General features: G+C 33.1%; 1 protein-coding gene across 2 annotated transcripts; it reads left to right on the forward strand.

Annotated features, from left to right (window-relative positions):
* Positions 1-657: 657 nt before the first annotated feature.
* Positions 658-21,352, forward strand: LOC131929405 (ribose-phosphate pyrophosphokinase 1). 2 transcript variants are annotated; one of them, XM_059285579.1, is made up of 7 exons: positions 658-880; positions 9,149-9,332; positions 9,808-9,906; positions 10,373-10,497; positions 10,987-11,160; positions 11,674-11,833; positions 20,456-21,352. In XM_059285579.1, exons 1-7 carry the CDS (start codon positions 693-695, stop codon positions 20,546-20,548), a joined length of 1,023 nt encoding a protein of 340 aa, XP_059141562.1. In that variant the 5' UTR covers positions 658-692; the 3' UTR covers positions 20,549-21,352. The 2 variants fall into 2 exon arrangements, with proteins under 2 accessions (XP_059141562.1, XP_059141563.1); XM_059285580.1 differs by lacking the exon at positions 20,456-21,352 and adding an exon at positions 15,935-18,904.
* Positions 21,353-22,061: the final 709 nt, after the last annotated feature.

Here is a 22,061-nt window from a genome sequence, read left to right on the forward strand (position 1 = left end):
TATATATATATATATATATATATATATATATATATAAATATATATATATATATATATAATTTTTTTTTTGCAGTGGGAGGCACGGGCTGTTTTGACGCAAGCCTAATGCTTGGCTTGTGATTTTTTCCCCGTAACCCCTCCCCCGCGCTTTATAACTCTTGATATACCATTGCCAGACGAGAGATCCTGCACGTATATGTGCTGGTTGCATTCGTTGTTTCATATAATATACCGTGCACAACATCATCCACGCACGACGAATTAATCAGTAGCATTGCATACTGTCATAGCGATCAGGGCATAATAATTTTAATAATAAGAAACCGAATGTTAGGCCTATGTTATTTATTTTTATTTTTTATTTTTTATTTTAAGTTAGGATAATATATCTCTATAAGGCTTTTTAGGGCTTATTAATGTTTTTTTTTTTTCAATGTAATTAAATTAAAAATAAGTAGTTCTATAAACGTTAAGTCAAATATTTAAAATACGTTACTTTGAAATTTAGTTTGCATTTTTAAGAACATTTCAATAACAACTTCACTAAAAGATTGCAGTTACTGTAAAACAAAAATCAATACCTTTGTGAATATAGCTAAATCTATTTGACTACAGATTGTCTTTATATACTTTATTATATGTAAGTAGGTCACTGTAGTCTCGGGCTTTCAGACGTAAAAGGGCAACAACACATGTTGAATCTAGATCGCGCTGAATCTGAAGTAGAGGGTACAGGGAGTAAACAGATTACTAGAAGAATGCCTAATATCAAGGTATTTGCTGGTACATCTCATCCTGATTTAGGACAAAAAATATGCGCCCGACTTGGTCTTGAACCTGCGAAAGTCGTTACGAAAAAATTCAGCAATGGCGAATGTTGGTAAGTTACTGTGTTATTGTTACTTTGAATACTTTCACTCAGTATCAATAAAAATAAAATGCTAAAAACTAAAAACTAAAAATAGACTTTCACTGTGGCTAGGCTTCATAATTTATTATATAGACTTCTAGATCTAGATCTAAATGTTAAAGGGTGTCATCCATAAATGACGTCACGCTTTTTTGGACGATTTTTACCTCCCCCCCCTTCCCTCCGTCACACGTCACAAAAAGCCAGACCCCCCTAAAATCAAAATGACGTCACACCTCAACCTACAACCCCCCCCCCCCTCAAAATTGCAGTTGAATTTTTTTAAAACATCGATATTTTTCTAAAATCTTGTCTAAGTCTAAACTATTAGGCCCTACAATTTATTAAAAATTAAAACAGTTAGGCTAGGGACTTGGATGAAATTTCATTTTTAAAAAAATAAAAAATGTAGTAGCACCAGTTTATAGAGCTCATTTAGACAAGAACAAAGATACTTTTATTTTAATTTTAGCTCAAACGGTTACGAAGTTATGAATTTTTAATGTATTTAATTTTCGGGTTTTTTTACTATGGGGTATTCTCAATTTTTTGCTTCCCTCCTTTTTTATATACGAACTAAAATCTCTGTAACTTTTTAAATAGCAGGTATTTTTTAATGAAAATTCACTAAGATCAAGCTTATGATATCAGTAAAAGAGTAAGACAAAAATAATTGAATTGGATGAGAATGATCATAAAAAATAATGTAAACAAAGAGGGTCACCCCCCTAAAATTTTTGAATAAGCGTCTTTGATAGGCTACACACAATCTGTTGCCAAATTTTTATTATATGGAATATCGGTGCCCTGTCAAAACGGCCCGGGACAAATCGGCCCCGTCAAAACGGCCCCGTTAATACGACCCCGTCAAATCGACTCCCGACAAACCGACCCCGTCAAAATAGCCTCGTCAAAAAGGCCCCGACTTATTGGCTCCCGTCAAATGGGCTCCCGTCATATTGACTTGCGACATATAGGCTCCCGACAAATGGGCTCCCGATATTTAGGCTCCCGACAAATGGACTCCCGACATATTAACCCCTGACAAATAGGCTCAGGACATATTGGCTCCCGACAAAGCGGCTCCCGACATATTGGCTCCCGACATAAGGGCTCAAGACAAATGGGCTCCCGGCAAATGGGCTCACGACATTTTGGCTACCGACAAATGGGCTCCCGACATATTGTCTCCCGGCAATTGGGCTCCCGACATATTGGCTTTTGACAAAATGACTCCCGACATATTGGCTCCAGAAAAATGAATGATATGACCACTATTGGCATAAAAGTAACCATTGCGTCCTACCTCCAATACCACCATAACCTCTTTTTAATGCCCGAATGAAATTATTTTTTCATGAACCAACATTAATTCACAAACAAATCGAGCCCTTAACAACTAAATTCCACCAATTCTAAAGTTTTGATAATGTTTAATTTACAACAGAAAAGATCTGTTGCTTAAAAGCGAGCACAGAAGTGTAAATGTATGATATACATGATGTTAACATGATAACAGCATTTTGTTTTGATAACCTACAAGCACAGTGGCGTAGCGAGGTCGGGTGTCACCCCCGGGGACAAACTTTCATGTTTTCGATTTGCACCCCCCCCCCAAACTTTCGATTTGCACCCCCACCCCCTCAACTTTTTCTCTATATATTTTGCTATTTTTTGCCTTGGTGTCACCCCCCTAAATGGTGTCACCCGGTGCGGTCCGCACCCCCGCCCCCCCCCCCCGCCCCTCGCTACGCCCCTGTACAAGCATATTGCAGTTAGGAAGGTACAGCGTGGACCCTTCTCCCCACACAATGAGTTGGAACAGCCTATAACCGACTCAATTATGGATGTCATAGATAGATGACCCTTAAATTAAAACATACTATATTTTATAATAGATAAACTAATATAAAAATAAGGCCTGCCGAACAAGAGATGCATACGTTGTATTACATAAGAGTGTTGGATAAGCTAACTTTAAAGAATATTGATGAAGGGGTCCCACTGGCAGATGTCATATTCAATGAGACCGCTTTGCCGGGAGACTTAGTCTCTACAGAAACGGTATTGTCAGTGCAGTGGCGTAGCTAGGATTTTTGGGCCCCTATGCAAAAATTATCAGTGGGCCCCTTCGTCAGCCGTTAGGCCAGTGGCGTCGCTAGGTCGGGTCTCACCCGGTGCGGCACTTCGTATTGTCACCCCCTCCCAGGAAACAAAGCATATATATATATATATATATATATATATATATATATATATATATATATATATATATATATATATGTGTGTGTGTGTGTGTGTGTGTGTTTGTGTGTGTGTGTGTCGGCCTACATAGGCCTAAAATTTATATATATGCCACTTACTGGTACACGTACGTGTTTAAGCTTTAATCACTGCTGACTTAATAGTAACGATGTTTATCTACAGTCTGTTTATAATACAGTTGGATGTAGCATTGTTTTCTTTATAGTTTACGTTTACGTCGTGGTGTCACACCCCCCCCCCCCCCCCCCCCTCTTGATATAATTTTCGATTTGTACTTAGAAGACTATTTAACTTTAACTAACGGATCTGGAAAATGGCATTTCATTCTATAAATTTTACAATTTTTTGCCTTTGGTGTCACTCCCCCTAAATGGTGTCACCCGCCTCGCCTTTGCTACGCCTCTGCGTTAGGCTACAGAGGAGTTAAACGAAGAGATCAACTTCTACTTACGATGGATATTTTTTAATATATAAATATTCTGAAGGCAACATTTTGTATTATATATGTCCTGATTTTGTATTTATACTATATTATTATGCTTGCCTACTACTGCTAAAAAGTTTATTTATAGGCTGATTCTCTCAATGTCTTGCACGACAAAGTGATATAGCCTGTAGTGTTATTATAACGATTGGGCTCTGTTTGACCCACAAACACTGAATCCCACTGCCGAAACGTTGTGTGTGTGTGGGGGGGGGGGGGCTTTTTGGAACTTTTAACCTTTTTCTTTTTTAAAATTATTTATATGTAACAAATATTAAAATTCCATTGTTAAAGTTTTATTTTTTTATGAGGGAAAAGGGCCCCTATGTGCCTTGGGCCCCCATGCCTTGCTTACGCTAGCTTTACGGTAGCTACGCCACTGTGTCAGTGGTCCTTTTGTCTGGAGCCAAATTGACAGGAGCCTTTTTGTCGGGAGCCAAAATGACGCTAGCCTATTTGTCGGGAGTCGTAATGACGGGGGCCGTTTTGTGGAGAAACCAAATGGCGGGAGCCTATTTGTCGGGAGTCGTAATGACGGGGGCTGTTTTGTGGAAAAAACTAAATGACGGGAGACTATATGTCGGGAGCCAAAATGACGGGAGCCTATTTGTCAGGAGCCTTATTGACTGGAGCCCTTTTGTCGGGAGCCTATATAACGGGAGCCTATTTGTCGGTAGCCTAAATGACGGGAGCCTATTTGTCGGTAGCCTAAATGACGGGAGCCTATTTGTCGGGAGCCTATATGACGGGGTCCATATGTCGCTGGCCCTTTTGACGGGGTCGTTTTGACGGGGTCGTTTTGTCGGGGTCGTTTTGACGGGGCCGTTTCGTCATTGGCCGAATTGACGCCGCACGGGAATATCTTACTGAAAATTGGCCTGAATAGTGCCAACACTGTATACATTAACAGAAAGTCAAAATATTTTACTTAGCTTATGTGGTTTTATTACAATGTTGGACAAAATAAAAAAGTCATTTTTATTCTGCGCAACTACTTTTTTTGCAAGAAAGAAGTACAATGTTGAGCTGATTTTAGATTACTTTGCTTATATGCAAGAAATATTGTAAAAATGAAGGTTATTATATACCTACTTTGATATTTCCTTTGTCCAGATTTGATCTTAAAAATATTTTATTTAATGAAAAAGGGGTTTAAACTCATATACCCCCCTTAATTTTAAACAATAAATTCTGCTATAGGCAACACATAATCTGTTGCCAAATTTTTATTATATGGAATATCTTAATGAAAATTGGCCTAATTGGTGCCAACATTGTATACATCCACACAAAGTAAAAATATTTCACTTAGCTTATGTGGTTTTGTTACAATGTTGGTCAAATTTAAAAAGTCATTTTTGTTCTGCGCAACTACTTTTTTGCAAGAAAGAAGTACAATGCTAAACTGATTTTAGATTACTAAAATTGTATCTAAATGTTGTCAATATGCATGATATTTCATCCCTGTTATGTGTATGTTATCATAGAATTGATATAATTTAATTTACAATTATTGTTGAACAAATAATTTAATAATTGAAATGATTTTTTTTATTGGTGGAGTAATGATCACCATTTAATGTTAAAGGTAAGTTTTATAATTAAGAAACATCTGTCATATATTTAAGTGACATCTCATGCTGTGTGGATAACATGTTTAAGTCTGTTAGCTTGTATCACTTTTTTACTTTAAAAAATAACACCATCAATGATTTAAAAATGAAATCTGATTAAACATCTACTGAAGCTGTGTCTCCTCTGACTGATAGCTTTTAGAACTGTAATAAAAACCAGCAACATCCATTCTTAAGTGGACCTATTTCTCCTTCATTGAAGTTGCTTATGAGTAGATCCACATCTTTTGATTCTCTATCCCCTTGTGAACTGGTACATTTTATCTAGGGCCAAGACTAGTAAAAAAGCAACTGAGATGTATACTACAGCAAAAATACAGTAGTATCATATGTACTTCAAATAGGCCTACAGATGAAGACAGAACATTGTACAAGGATTGTAGTAATTTAGTAATAAATCTAAAATGAACAAAGTCCTAGAGCTATAAAGAAAATATAGGACTCCTAAAATGTTTGAATATTAGTAATATTGGTAATAAAAATTCGCTTGAAAAGCAATCAAAAGGCTAAATGTTTAATATAGAATTACCCTATTGGCCTATATCTTATTATAAGAAAATTTATAGACCAAATGATAGGCAAATGGAATTTTATATTAGATTCTAGATCTAGGCCTATATCAAGCTTTAAAATTTAAGAAAAATGTGGAAAGTACACAAGATACTATAATGATAGCTAATATAAAATATAGAACTCATTCAAGAACGATATAGATCTATATCTAGGCCATACAATTAAAATGAAACAATAATTCAACTTGAAAAATTTCGCAGAAATCTATTTTTAGATCTAACTCAAAATTACAAAAAAAATGAATCTAAATAGAAAATATGCGCACAAAGTCAACAAAAAATCATAGTTTTATCAATATAAAATATAATTCTATAGTTTAAAATGATTTTAAAGTCAGATTCGTGTGGATGTTGCTGGATTTACAAATCAATTCAATTGAGAGCAATGGCGTCATTAACAACACAAGTACACTTCCGGTTTCAACCTCTGTCTTTCCCGGTAGTCGTAAAATGGCTTAAGGCTATACTTTCTAAACTATTTATAAAAAAATACTTTGCTATCGATTAACATTATGAAAATTTACACACATAAAGAAAAATGGTGATTATGGTCGGAGGGCTTTTTAATGGCCTTCCTTGTTAGTAAGTTTTTATGGTACAAAGAGTTTTACGTAGCCAAAGTTTGGCTCCAAAAATCCATTTTCACCTTCAACAAAATCTCAAAACAAAAATACCGTAACATATGAAATCCATTTGTTTTTCAGAATCAGTCATCAAATTATTATTAGCATCCGCGATTTTTAATAAAAAAAATTTTTTTCGATCATCACCCGCGACCGCGCGGCTAAATCGACGAAACTCGGTATGGGCAGAAAACTCTCGTTTTTAGTGGCTCAAAATCTACGTCATCCAAGTCCCTAAGTTAGGCCTATCTAAAACGCAAAACATTGCTTTTTTATAGGCCTAGGCCTAATGCAAAAGTGTGACGCAACATCTGAACCCCCCCCCTCCCCCTCATCACACATCGTCACAAAATTATGGACCCCCCTCCCCACTACGAGTGTGACGTCATTTATGGATGACCCCAAAGATTAGAAATCTATGGTAAAACTCTATTTTAGCGTATTTTATTCTCCGCTTCTTGTTTACCTCCTGTTGAGCGTATTTTATTATAACAACCGAAACACACCAAAACATTAGGAAAACACGATTTATTTATTTGTATTGTATTTTTGTTTTAACAAATGAATAAAAAAACAAAGAGACTGACTTTGTTTTGGATTTTGATAATTTACTTTTGTCAAAACTTAAGAAAAATCCAAATTTAGAATATTGAATGTGCAAGGCGGTTAAGTTTGTATTGTTACAAGTATCTCCCAGGCATGATACTATAAATAAACATTAATGAACTTGCAATGACCCCAAAACTGAGGCCAACACAATTTCAAACAGCTATTGCCCGAGCTATGACGTATGCTGATAATTAAAGTTAATGTGAACTCACGGTGAACCCGCGACTGTGTAAGGATTTTTCTCCCACTGACGTTCACACGATATTTCTAATGCTTTTTTATGTTTTTTTTACCTTTTCTAATTAAAAATCACATTCATAAAAAAATAAGTAGATCTAGTGTTTTCCTAACGTTTTTGTGTGTTTCGGTTGTGTTTATAATAAAATATGCTCAACTGGAGGTGAACGTGAAGTGGGGAATAAAATACGCTAAAATGGAGTTTTACCGCAATCTATAATCTAGATCTATACTATGTGCTTATGTCAAGCACGGTGATGTTCAAAGGCAATATATCAGGTGGCTTTGGTGTTCCACTTAGAATTTAGAAGAAAGACGTTAATAAATTATCATCACTTCTGGCCACTTCTGGAAAAAAAAAACGTACTTAGGGCCTATAACAATACACGAAAAAAAGCCTTTGAATACGTCCTTAGGGCCTATAACAATACACGAAAAAAAAAAGCCTTTGAATAATGCATCAAAGTTAATTGTAAATCAGGTGCGGTCACAGACACCTTTGCATTTTACCCAAACCCAGCTTAAGAATCTGGTGGGGGTAAGATGCAAGACAAAAGGACACATGACCGTTGGTTTTGCAACGAAGCATCTTTTTGGCTTCAAATTCCTTTTTGGTATGACTGTTCCTACTTTTGGTCACCATAGGTAGGCATGTCTGCTTCTCGCCATTTACCGCCTTGCCGTTTCATGTCTCACAATTTACCAACATCCTCTGACAAACACTTGTGTATCTTTTTTCTCGCTGATTTTAAACCCACACATTACGAATATAAGTTAATCGTACTTGAATGCCCTACACACTAATATAAAATTATTATTTATTTATTAGGCCTAAAAATAATTACTTAGGCCTAGTTTAAAAGAAAAAAACAGAGTTAATTTTTTTCTGGCACGAAATACGCTTCTGTTGGAAAAATTATTATGATAAGAATTACTTTTCATGAGTTCTTATTTATAGAAAATAAAAGTACGTCCATTTTTCTATAAAAATCATGGATAGAATTAGTCTTAGCATAAATACTTTCGTTTAGGTTAATTTTTATCATGCGGCGACTTAAAGGTTTCGGCGTGGCCACGGAACGGCATTCTGCAGTGTTATAAAATGCTGTTTTGAAAAAAAAAAATTTCCATAAAATACAAAAACAAGAAAACTACAAGAAAATTCAAAGAAAAATTACCTCGATTTAAAATTAAAAACTTGGATTCTGAAAAACCATGTATTTAATAGAGAAAATTTTATCAGACTCTGAGAACGTCGTAGCAGCATTGCAGGCCGGCTTTTCGTTCGCTGGGAGCATTGTTAGTCTTAAAAGAGTTAAGAGAAAAAGTACTGGAAGTTGCAATAGATTAAAAATATTTGATAGCATTGTGATCTTGAAAAGTGTTGAATATTTATTAATACAGCTAGAAATTACTATTAGGCCTAATTAGAGTGCATAATTAATCATTTATGTAGCAGATAAGAACAAGGGATCTTAATACTTTTTCTTACAAAAATAAAACACAAACTATCTGAGTTGATTAATACAGTGAAAATCCTCTACCCCAGTAAAAAATAATCCTACTTTTCCTTAAAGTCTGTGTTGTACTTTGTAATGTATAGTAAAGAATTAGTTTGTGTAGAAAACTAATACTAATTTCTGCTGTTGATGTATAATTTATGCACATTTTCACTAGTTTATGTTATTTTGTTATTCATTGCTTTCTCGATATTAACAGCTAGGTGCTGGTAACCTTTTTTATGCAGCTCTAGCAATTTTGTATAGATATAATAAAATAATAAGTTCTATCAAAACTTCTCTTCCATTTGACAGTGTTGAAATTGGAGAGTCTGTGAGAGGGGAAGATGTTTTCATCGTTCAGAGTGGCTGTAAGGAGGTGAATGACATGTTGATGGAGCTCCTCATCATGATCAACGCCTGCAAGATTGCATCAGCCAGCAGAGTCACAGCTGTCATTCCATGCTTTCCTTATGCCAGACAGGATAAGAAAGACAAGGTATGCATTGCTGTCATTCTAAAAATACATGGCCCTTATACTTTCTATAATAGTTTTGTCTTTTTCATTAACAGCTTTATTTATTTTTTCAAATTCTTTAGCCACAAGTTTCTTTAATTTGACAAAAGTTCAAGCAAATGAGTATCTTGTGTATACAGTGTATTGTGTGTTAATTATCATGGCATTTGCCATAATAATGCACATCACCTTTATTATTGGACTTTAGTGACTACTAAGACTGTCATTATGATGAGTCCACTTTCAAAACCTTAATCAACTTTTCAAATAACATTAGTTATCCTTAACAAAACGTCAACCAAGAGTATTTTACAGATTTTTTGTTCATAAAGATATGAATTAAAATTTGAACAGTGAAAACTAAAATAAAACTTTAGATTAGTTGGTTTTGTAGGTGGGACTCCCTGATGTCGTGATTTACTGATGTTGTGTTAAATTTATCTGGTTAACTTTACAGAGCAGAGCACCCATCTCAGCAAAATTAGTTGCAAATATGTTGTCAACAGCTGGTGCAGACCATATCATCACAATGGACTTGCACGCATCACAAATTCAGGTAAGCCTGTGTTGAGTGGTGCTTTATGTCATCACATTGTCCCATCTGCTGCATAATTGTTTCACATTTTACCATTCCATTATTGATTTATAATCATCAACTGACATAAAGTTTGGACTTTTGAAGATGTAAATACAACTCTGGTAAAAGCGATGGCTTAGCTATAGTAAATATTTTTCCTATCTTGGTTTGTGTTTTCTTTAAGATAATGCTGTAGAACCGCAGGTAAATTGCCTTAACCATCCCTAAGTTGGGTATTATGATCATGCAGTAACAGCACTCTCCTTTACCTCTCAGTGAGGTAACATTCAGAGTTCAGTGGATTCATAATCGCCAGGCTCTAGCCTCAGCCAAATCCCCGTGTGTTTATATAATACAGTTTTATTGATTTTTGAGAATATTTGCTATTGTTTTACATAGCAAGTATACTAGAGACTTACATAATTATTTTTTTTTTTTTTGTTAGGGTTTCTTTGACATCCCTGTAGATAACTTATATGCTGAGCCAGCAGTTTTGAAATGGATAAAAGAAAACATTGTTGACTGGCGTAACTGTACTATTGTGTCTCCTGATGCTGGCGGTGCTAAAAGGTTGGTTGATGACTCGGTTTAAAATGTTTTCTTTGGTTATTTCCCCACCAATCACATTTTATCCTTTTTGATTATTTGGTTAGGCTACTTATAAAAACTTTCGTTGGATCAATAATGTTTAATACAATTATTATTATAATTATTTTTTATAAACTTTGGTGGTTTCTAATTAAAACATTAAACATTCAACCCACCTTGCTAGAGAATCAACCAATCACTCTTCTCATAAGAAAATTCAATTATCTCACTTTTCTATTTTTAAAATGTAACCATTTTACTTTTCTATTTTTAAAATTTAACCATTTTACTTTTCAGGTTAGAAATTTCAACTATTTCATTTTTCTAGTTAGAATGCTCAATAATTTGACATTGATTATTATCTCTTTAAATAATTTTACTTTTTTAATTAGCATAGTTTATGCCCCAATCTTAGTCTCCAATCTTACTTAGCAAGCTAAAATTATTTGTTTTTCCTTAATTTTACTCCAGGGTAACAGCCATTGCTGATCGTCTCAATGTTGATTTTGCTCTGATTCACAAAGAAAGAAAGAAGGCAAATGAGGTTGCAGCTATGGTTCTTGTCGGCGATGTCAAGGATAAAATAGCCATTTTAGTTGATGATATGGCAGACACTTGTGGCACCATATGCCATGCTGCAGAAAAGTAATCAGAATAATTTTTTTTCATTAGCTTTTTTTTTAATAATTACATTTAGGATTTTACTAGCAAAATGTTTTCATTTTATGCAAAATTTCTGAAATTTTTTGGTAGGCAACTGTAAAATATTTAAGGCTGTGAAAATTGTAAGAAATTTAGTGGTCCGCAAAATAGAGTAAGCTATTAACAGCACTTTAAGGATAGTACGGTATATGGAGTTCATTTGTTTGATTTTCAAAAATAGATGTAGATCTTTAAGCTTTGATATAGTCATTCACAAAACATTCACAAAATGATTACTTTGGTTAATAAAATGAAAATGGCCAGTCATCATCAGTCATCATTTTTCTTTATTTTTGTTTTCATTAATGGAAGCCATATTGTAGTGGTATGCACTTTATTATGGTTAAGTCATAATCAGTTGAATCTACACTAATTACACGACTTAGTGGTATTCATTTTATGTCATCATATCAGCCGGAGCTGTTGTAACTATATGAAACATTGTTTTATTTCCAGGTTATTAGAAGCAGGGGCACTGAAAGTTTACGCCATCTGCACACACGGAATCTTCTCCGGCCCCGCCATATCTCGCATCAACAACTCCATGTTTGAAGCTGTGGTCGTCACAAACACAATTCCACAAGACCAGCGTATGAAGGACGCCCCCAAAATACAGGTAATCCTTTGCTCACAGAATTACCCCTTGCCCACTCTTTTGATGTGTTTATTCTTTAAAAATTTCCTTTACTCAACTTATTGAATGATGACACTAAATTTAGAAACAATGCTTCCTTGTTTAAAATACACCTTCTGTAAAAATCATAGGTACAACACAAATATTTTTGTTTTATTTGAAGTGACTTGCATTACCAGTATTCATTCATATGTAACTATTTTAACCTAACTAGAATCACCCAAGTGAAAAAAAAATTCCCCATATGAGAAAATAATTTAATTTATTACTTAAATATGCAATAAAGACCTTTCATTATAGATACATCTTTTAGAAAGCTAGTATATACCCCATGTTGAATAAATTGCCTTTTATGACGATAAACTATATTAGGTTTTCATGTCTCAATTTTCACACATTTTATTCCAATCCTTTTATTTTAAAAATAAACCCTGCATGCTCCATTAGCTACTTACCTGAATCAATCATACCTCAGGTGCCTGCACTTGTGACTAATCCATCAAATGCAAACTTGCGCTTGGTTTTGTTTTATCTTGTTAATTATTTGCCAATCAAATTTCATCACCACGAAAAGTCTGCTATTCCAGCGAAGTAGATTTTTTTCTTTGCGCAAGATTGTTGCCTTGCTGTTCTGTACGTTTTCTCGGGGCATGCTGAAGATTGGCTGCTAGAGATGTTTTTTACATAGGTGGGTATCGTTGTTTTAGCCCCATTGTAGTTATTTTAACAATTAATTGCTCACTTCACTTGTTCTCTGCTTGAAACATGGAGTTACTTTTGTACAATCTTTACAACCGGTATTATGAGTTTTCAAATAGTTTTTTTAAAAATTGTTTGTTGTTTGTTAAAACCTGTAACAACTTTTTAAATATCTAACCAGAAAAACAATATTGGATGTGCTATAAACATATTGCTACTCAAGAAAAAAGTTTTACTATCTTCTGTTTAAAATTTTATCATCCCACGTAACGTTGCTAATATATTTTTTAAATTTATTATATCTTTCAAGGAACTAGGCTTTGAATTTTTTAGTATTTTTTTTCCCTTTGCTTTAAGGGGGGGGGGGGGGGAACGGTAGTCAACTTGCATCAAAAATGATGATTTTTTTGTAAAAAATATTATTTTCAAAAATATTTTTTTTGGTTACATTAAGTAAATTTTTAATGTACCCAGATGATCTAAAGCCAGTTAAGTAATTTCTTGAGCTTAATACTTGAACATAATCAAGTAATACTAATGTTCCTACACAATCTTAAGATTAGTTTGGATGTTCCTATTTTTTTTTTTTTTTTTTTGTGAGTGATAATTTTGTTTAAAATTCAGAAAACTACAAAGCAAATTTCCATTGCCTAAGTAAACCTAGTTTTTTTTTTGGTTTTTACTTACTAATTTAATGTTGCACTTCATTAGTAGAATATGCATTTATTTTGCTTCTGAAAGAATTACTTTGCTGTGTGTTCAGATATATAGTAATTAGAATGCTATAATCCAGCATAAAATGACTTTTTGGAATGCACATTTTTCAATCTGTTATAATCTCGTTTGGATTATTCCACATAGTTTCTGTTTGCGGTGCTGCTTTTCCTACTCTTTACTTTTTTTTGGGGAATTAAGACCTGTTTTTTTTTTTTTAAATACATTTTTCTGAAAATTTTGTTTCCATGTTACTGTAGTTTGAGCTGGGTAACTTTGCTTTAGCCCTTTTTACTTTCCAACTAGAGTTGAGCATGTTGTATGGGCTCTAGATCAGAATGAGCTCTTGAGAGGGTTGGGTAAACCACAGCTTGCCCTACCACTGTTTGTTAGTCATCTATCTTGAAATGTGTTACATTGCAGCAAGTTAACAAATGTAAACTTAGAGTATTATTACAATGCCTGAGGTAGACATTGGTACATAAAATGCGGTCCCAGTAAAGACAAAACAGTCTACAATATGGTGTGATTAGAGCCCGCAATTCCTCACGGCACTGATTCGCCTTGTCTGCCTCCCTCCGGTCAGACATGTAAACACTTTGGCCAGCTAGTTCCCTGCAAGTTATGCTGTGTTGTTGTAGTGGTCACAAATAGACTGAGAGTTTGGAGTGGGGGCATTGCTTGACATAATGCAATTTCAAACTGCCATGGTAAATGATAGCTATACAGGGTGCGGATGAAGGTAAACATAATGAGAATCCATGGCATTTATGAAGTTCACGAGAATGGTCATTAATGATAATAAATAATTCTTAGTTGTGTGGGTATAATTAGATTAGAAGTTCAATTTATAATAATAATAATAATGATTCTTAGTTGTGTGGGTATAATTAGGTAAGAAGAATGGTCATTAATAATAATAATTCTTAGTTGTGGGGCTATAATTAAGATTAAGTTGTAAAGAACTAATGGCTTTTTAAATTCATTATCGGTGGAGTTGTTAGGGGTTGATTTACTGCAAAAAGTTTATTTCACATGAATACAAACCAACAATATAAAAATATAAAATACTGAACTTTTATTTGTCAGGGTCAGTCAAATCAATCCTAAAGCTAACAGTGTGGATGTCTTGTTTTATCATAGTGTTGTTTTATGTATGATGTTTAGTTTGAGAATAGTTCTGTATATCTTATAAAGTTGTAATGAATGTGCAGAATGTGTATGATACATGATAAATTGTGTTTGCTAGAAGGCAAGATAGTGTAGGTCTGTGTAAAACTACATAAATGTTGTACCCTCATGGTATATTTTATGTAGTTTTAAACTCAGTATGGTACGCACATTGAATACTTAATGACTAGAACAACTAGTTCTTTATTTTGTTCCATCTTGCAACATGTTTAAATTCCCATTTGTATGATTGCTAATTGAGATGTTTTCATTACATGTATTCTATGATATCTTTTTGTTCTCTGAAATCAAATTATAATCTGGACATAAATATTGATAGCTTTATTTACTTGTTTGTCTGCTTCTAATTCTTATCAAATTGTGTATTTTTAGCAAAGAGGTTCTACAATTTTTTATGTTGATTTGCTCTGCGCAGGCATCAAATTATTCTTACATGATGATTCAGTATTTAACTCATAAAACATTCTTTGGAAAAATTCTGTCAATCAGCATTTTGGTCTGTTTGTTTTAACTTGTTTATGAGTCACCATATATATAAGGCTTACATCCCATTTTCTTAGCTCTATTCATTAAGACAACTTATAGGACCTTCTTAAGCTTTGAAAGGTGGGCAAGAACTCAAGTATATTTAATATACAGCAGTTATAAAAAAAAAAACCAAAGTAAAACATGTATCCGGAGCTATGTATAATTCTAATTTAATATCATAATATACAAATAATTCTATTTTATTAATAACGAGTTAACACACTTAATGAAATTGCTTATATAAAAGAACTTGAGCTTAAAATATAAATTGTAACCCTGTCATGACTATGAATCTGTATGCAATTTAACCATTGATATGTCTGCTGTGATATGAGGACAAGAGTTGTCTGCCTTGTTGCCAATCAAGCCAAATTCAGTGCTGCTTCACTGTAGTTAATTAATTAATTAATAGCATTTCTTTATTAATAAATACAGGGATTTTATATTTGAGTGTTTGCAATTTTAGAAGTAGTTGGATTCTGTATTTTAAGGAAAATTATTTAAAATAGAATATCGATTTCATAATCCAAATAATGTCTGACGTAAGCAGATATAGTAAAATGTAGTTGGAGTCATGTAATAACTGATAAAATATTAGAGAGGGATTGGTTTGAATAAGGGTGGGGTCTAGTTAGGGTAGGTAATGGTCTTCTACTTAAAAGGAGTTACGTGAAAGCTGTGTATTTACCATGTTTAGGTAGGAAAGGTTAGAATATGGGTAACTTATGATTATCTACCATTAGTCGTTAAGGACATTCCCTCCCCCAGACTGACTGGAGAGATGCCAGAAATGGAAATGGCCTCCTGCTCAAGTTACAGGAGTCACTCTCCTGCTTAACCTATTCTAATATTGCTATAAATAAAATACTTATGTTTAAAAACTGTAGAGCAGACAATTGATCCAAATACCAGGTTTTGTTTGATGATGTATACACCTTTGTGTCTTTTCAGCTGATGGACATTTCCATTATACTGGCTGAGGCAGTCCGGAGGACACACAATGGAGAATCTGTGTCATACTTGTTTGCTCACGTGCCCATGTGATCCACTGTGACCTGTGGTCATGTGATCCACTGCGACCCGTGGTCATGTGATCAAAGACCTGTTGTTAGCCACTGTACCCCGTGTTGCACGTGGACATTTATTTCAAGCAGAAACGTGTTACATTGATAAAATGGTTACTTACTCAAAAATTAATTTTTATTGATATATCTTGCTAAGTAAATGCATACATGGATATTTTTTTGTTTTGTAAAGTATAAATCTAATCATTAACAGTATTTTTTTTAAAAATTTAGTTTTTTAAGGACAAGAGTGAAAGAAATAAAATGTTGGTTAGATGTGGGCCATAAATTAAGCACAGCTTCTGATGTATAATTTCATGAGAAAGACATTTTTTTAGAAATGTGCTCTAGTATACTTTTTTAATTTTTTAAAACCTTCATTAAATTATTGTCTTGGGGAAAGGATGTGGAAGTTTGGCAATGATAGTTTTTTTTAAGTAACGGTGTGAGATTGCTTAAAAAATAGATAAAACATAAAATTCTTGTCCGAAGAAAACTTCCTAATTTTTTTTTCCTGGTCTGGTCACATCCCTGTATTTTGACAAGTGGAAAGGTTAAAAAAATTAGCTAATAATATCATTCATCAACAACACCATTGGATATGTTTTGTTCCCCAGTTTGCTGTTGAATTTGTTTACAAAATGAGCTACATATACTTTCTTTCACATTCAGGGTCTCACTGTTTCACACTAATTTTTACACATAAATGGTCACACATTATCTTTCTTCAGTTAATTTTTTAACATCTGTCAACAATTCCCACTTTGTTAAAAGCTCAAAACATTTTAAATGACTGTTAGCTGTGTGAGAAGTTCAGGGAACAAGACAACTTGTGGTGGATTTTTTTTCCCTTACCATATCAGGCCTGTGATGGTGATCAGGTGACTTGGTCTTATTGATCCAGTATTTACTACAAATATGCATTTAATATTTGCCGTGTATCCGGTGGACCTTTCTTGCTTTGAAATATGTTGTGCAATTAGTTTACTTATCTATATGGCCCTATTAATCTAATTACACATTTTTTGGAAAAAAAAAAATTTTTTTTTTTCGTTTTTGCATTTTATTGTCATGTTGAGTTTTTGAGATAAAGCCTTTATAATAGTTAACTCAGTAGCCATTATCTGATTTAGGATTTTGGGCAATTTATTTACATCTGGCCCAATACATTTTACAGCTATACACAATTTAATTGTCTAGTTTTTCATAGCATATTGTCATCACATAAAGTTTTTGAGAGACACTTGTTTTAATACACTAGATCTATATCTGAATTTTGATTTTGGGATGATATTTTTTTTCTTTTACAATACTTGAAACGTAACATGTTTCTTTTCTTGGTTTAGTTAAAAAAAAGTTTTTAAACAGTTTTAGTTTCACTTTAATTTTATTTGTATAGATCTGCGACAGCTGTTTTCTTTCCCCTCACCCCCAATGTTATTTTTTTTTTAGTCTCACACATTTCCCTGTCACTATAAAGTTATGTTCCCACCCACTTTGGGTTCGGTCCTTTTGGACCCTTGTCATGTTCTCAAGATAAAATCCAGATATTCATTTTGTGGTTTTTTAGTTATTTGTATTTATGCATTAACCCATGCACACAATCATTAGAGCATCATTCTAAATTGTTAAAAACAATTTTTTTTTGTTGAAACCATATTTTTTATAGTCTACAATAAAAATATTTATGGTGACTGTTGGTTAAGTTATAAATGAGTTTAAACGTTAAAAATAAACTTACATGGCTTAGCAATTGTTTGGTGATCAAATACTTTGTAACATACTTTCATTACCTAACCTTCTACTTGGAATTCTCTAGAATTCATTCCAGTATTTTTTTGTTTGGTGATAAATAAATCCATTCTTTATCCATAGCTTTTAAGAGTTAACCTGATTAAAAACCTATTGATTATTATGTTAATTTAGGTTTTAGTCCAAAGAAAATACATCCAATGTCATTTTATGTTTAGCTTTTATGCAGTTTTTCTGTGTGATTGATTTCTATAATTCTTAGATTAATGGTAACATTGTGCACTATTTCATCACGCGCAAAATTTTCTTCTCAATTTAACATCAGCATAATCATAAGTTTTGGACTGTCTTCAGAGAGATGGGTCTATCAATACTGCCTTTATTTCCTATACAGTATTCTTTATTTTCAACAGCTGCTGTATTGAGTTTACAAATTTTGTGTGCCATTATATTTAAGAAGTTGTTGAAGCTAATTTGTTTTTATGCTAAAACCGTCATAAGCAATTTGTTTAATCCATGTTTTGTATTGTTGCATTTTTCAAAGTGTAGTAATTGCTGATTTTTTTCTTTTTCTGTATGAACAGAATTTTCATCATGATCTTACTGCAATCATTATGAAAAAATAATTATAGCTCACTGATTTATGATTCAGTACAATCGTTAGTTCTCCTCTATTGTATAGCAATACCAAACATAATCTTTATTAGTTTTTAGTTGTCCCTCTAGTTGATGTAACCAGTTTGTGTTATACCTTTCTGCACTAACCTGTAAGATTTTTTCTGTAATCCTCATGTATAAAATGTAATCTTTCACCTGATTTTAAAAATAACAGGAGTATAAATGAGTGATGAATACATTGCACAGACCTTCTGGCTTGAGGACTATTTTCAGCATGATTTAGTTGCTTTCATCAGTGTGTAGAAGTGACTTTTTTAGTATTATTTAATAAGTAATTTTTTTTTTTGAAAAAAAAAACTTACTTGAAATAAATAAACTTTTTTTTATCTACATAATTTCCAGAATCTTTGTTAATATTAAAGAATTTTTTTTTATAAAATACACATTTAAAAAATAAACAGTTTGTCTTCAATGGGTGCAAGAGGAGGTGTCTTGCATGTAAGTGTTGTATGTGTTATCTAAGTTCACTGACCCCAAAATTGATAACAGATAACAATTAATGAGCACTGCCTGCTATCAATAATAATTTTATGCACAAACTTTACCGTTGTATGTTTTCCTTATTACCCTATGTTTAGAGGTCACTGTATTGACCTGCTATGTTATTAGCTGTGTAGCTAGTTTTTGTATTGACCCAAGGATTGTTTCTGTAATGGTCGTGTACTACCCTGTACTCACCTGATATCTTGTTCATGTATGTTTAGTGTGACACCACGCCCCATGCCATGATGTGTTGGCGACACACGTGTGTTGAGACCTAAAACATTGTTCATTGTGTCACCACACCTATCCAGGTGTGTTGGTCTCACACATGTGTGTTGAGACCTTAAACATTGTTCATTGTGTCACCACACCTGTCCAGGTGTGTTGGTCTCACACATCTGTAGTGACCATGTATATGTTGTTTTCCATATCACTCAGATATGTTGGTCACCCATGTCTAGTGACAGTGTATATGTTATTCTCTATGTCACTCAGATGTGTGAGTCACACAGTGTTGAAACCTAAACATTGTTCATTGTATCACCAAACCTGCCCAGGTGTGTTGGTCACACCCATGTCTAGTGACCATGTATATGTTCTCTATGTCGCTCAGATGTGTTGGTAACACATGTGTTGAGACCTAAATCATGCTGTTGCCATGGCCAATACAAAGGTGTGATAATCACACACGAATGTGACAAGTACTAAATATGTGTCTAGAACTAGATGATGTTTGTTTATTGTGGCACTTAAGGCCTTGCCATGGAGCTATTGGCAGCATCTGCTGGCCACTTCTATAGAAATCTAGTACACTAACATTCTGTTTTGACCTGCATTTATTTTACTGCTCTTGTAACTAATTGCAAGTTTATGCATTTTTATTTTTTACTGCTGATGAATATGAGGGTTGAAGTTTTTTTTTGTTTTTTTTTTTTGAGATATGAGCAATTTATTTAAACTTAATTTTTACATTAATTTGTGTAAGCTACAAAATGTATACATTAAATGTAGAATTAGGCAATAAAATTTGTTTACTAATATCTCCTTGCTTCAGTGTTTTTATTTTCATTACTAAGGGAACTTGCTGTTTATGGCTTAAAAAGTCTTGTTGCTAACAATTTTTTTTAGTATAGCTACGTGGAATGGCTTAAAAATTTGAAAATGTTATATGTAGAAATAAATGCGTCTAACTAATACATTTATGTTGTATTATAAACTACCATTTTCCTCACCTTAAGATGTTAGAGAGTTAAATAAAAAATTTTCTTAAGGGAAACAAAACATTAAATTATTCTATGAATATTTTTTTCTGTTAAAAATAAACACTGGTTTTCCATATTAAAATAAAAAAAAAATATTGTTGCATTAATCTGCTACAATCTATAATCATTTTAATGGGTTTAAAATAAAACTGGATTTTGTTTCTCGTGATAGCTGTAGGTAAATGTTATAGGATGCCATGTTTTAGATGTGCTTTTCTTCTTCACAATTTCAGTGTCAAGACATTTCAATCATTTTGGCCGAGGCGATAAGACGCACACACAACGGAGAATCTGTCTCTTACTTGTTCAGCAACGTCCCTATGTAGCAGGCGTTGTTGACGTTCATTTTTTGGTGTGTTCATAAATTATGTACAGTTGAAACAAGAGGGACCATTTAATGTTGGCTTTGGGAGCTGAAATGTTTATTAACAGACTGACGTGACAATACGAAATGATTTTTCAATGATTTTTTTTCTTTTCTGCTTATGATGAGTGAATTTAAAAACATTTTTTTTTCTCACAATTTAATTATAGCTTTACGATAATTTTCTTTTATTGCAGTAAAAGAAATTGTTTTTACATCAAATATCCTGTTTGTCCATAGAAAAATCAAATAAAATATGTGTAACACATGTTCTTTAATGTAAAAACAAAATGTGTACTATGGGTCTATTTGCAAGTGTAATTGAGAGTTGTGAGTTATCTTCCCCTGATGTTGTGGGTTACTGGACCTGTTTGTAAGAGTTGAATGTTAATAGACAGGGGCTATTGTGTTCTACAGAAACTCAAGTATGTTTATTAAACCTTTTGTGTGCCAGGTTGTGCGTGTGTCTGTTCCTGTACCCAGGGTGCACGTGTGTGTGCTTTCTGCCACTTGTCTTGCTATTTTTATGTACATTTCTCTGAAGCTCCACATGCACAGCAACATACCAGCATATCAACTTAGATATTACCAGCAATTGTTTCTTTCTTTTTTTTTTTTTTAGAAGTTTTCAGTATATTTACATACATTAATATGAAGGAATATTTTATTATATTTGTTTACCTAAAAAAAAATCAGGAAGAATATTTTTTTAAACTTTTTTAAAAATTTTGCCTGTGGTGAAATAAATGTGTTGATAGATGATGAATTTTGTTCTGTATCTTTCAAGTGATTTTATTTTGTAATACTTCTTTATATATATCAATGCTGGTAGGAGTATGCTGATTAATACTACAATACGGATAGGGCAATACAGTACCCCATTCATTTTTTTAATCCCTCCCTGTTAATACCAGGATTAAGGTTAGAGTATGGGTCAGAGTTAAGGTCATTACATAACTTTTTTTAAAACTACTATCTTGAAGAACAGGTCAAAATCATGTGCTTAAAAAGTAATTGATAATTTTTCTCAGTATTAAAAATATTTGTCAACACCATTTAAAAAAATCTCAGATCTGGCAGTATCTCAACCAAATAAAATAAATATTTGATAAAATAAAGTTAAACAAAATTAGATATTTAAAAATGGTAGAATAGGTAGTTTTACTATGCATACTTTATAGATGGTGAATGAATATAGTATTGCACTGAACATTTTTCTGTGAATGCTTTTTAATATCTTAATAACTTAAATAACAGTCTTAAACATAAATGGTTAGGAAAAATTTGTTTAACTTTTATCAGACTAAAAAGTGATTATTGTGTGAAAAATTATGAAGTTCATAACATAAAATTTTGTTGACATGTGTCATTAGTTTAGAGTTGTAAACCTAATCAAAACATCTATCCACTTCACAAGTTCTTGTCTTGATAAGTTTAACATTATACATCAGGACCCTTGGAAAATCCATAAAAAT

Source organism: Physella acuta, unplaced genomic scaffold (assembly GCF_028476545.2).
Source record: "Physella acuta isolate Inbredline_101_S28 unplaced genomic scaffold, ASM2847654v3 ptg001626l, whole genome shotgun sequence".
In the NCBI taxonomy this organism is placed as follows: Eukaryota; Metazoa; Mollusca; class Gastropoda; family Physidae; genus Physella; species Physella acuta.

Bases quoted from the DNA above. Each gene is read 5' to 3' on its own strand.
- LOC131929405 (XM_059285579.1), top strand. From the start codon at position 693: ATGTTGAATCTAGATCGCGCTGAATCTGAAGTAGAGGGTACAGGGAGT. The intron at 9,907-10,372 runs GTAAGCCTGTGT...TTTTTTTGTTAG, and splicing joins TGCACGCATCACAAATTCAG to GGTTTCTTTGACATCCCTGT. The intron at 11,161-11,673 runs GTAATCAGAATA...TTTTATTTCCAG, and splicing joins ATATGCCATGCTGCAGAAAA to GTTATTAGAAGCAGGGGCAC.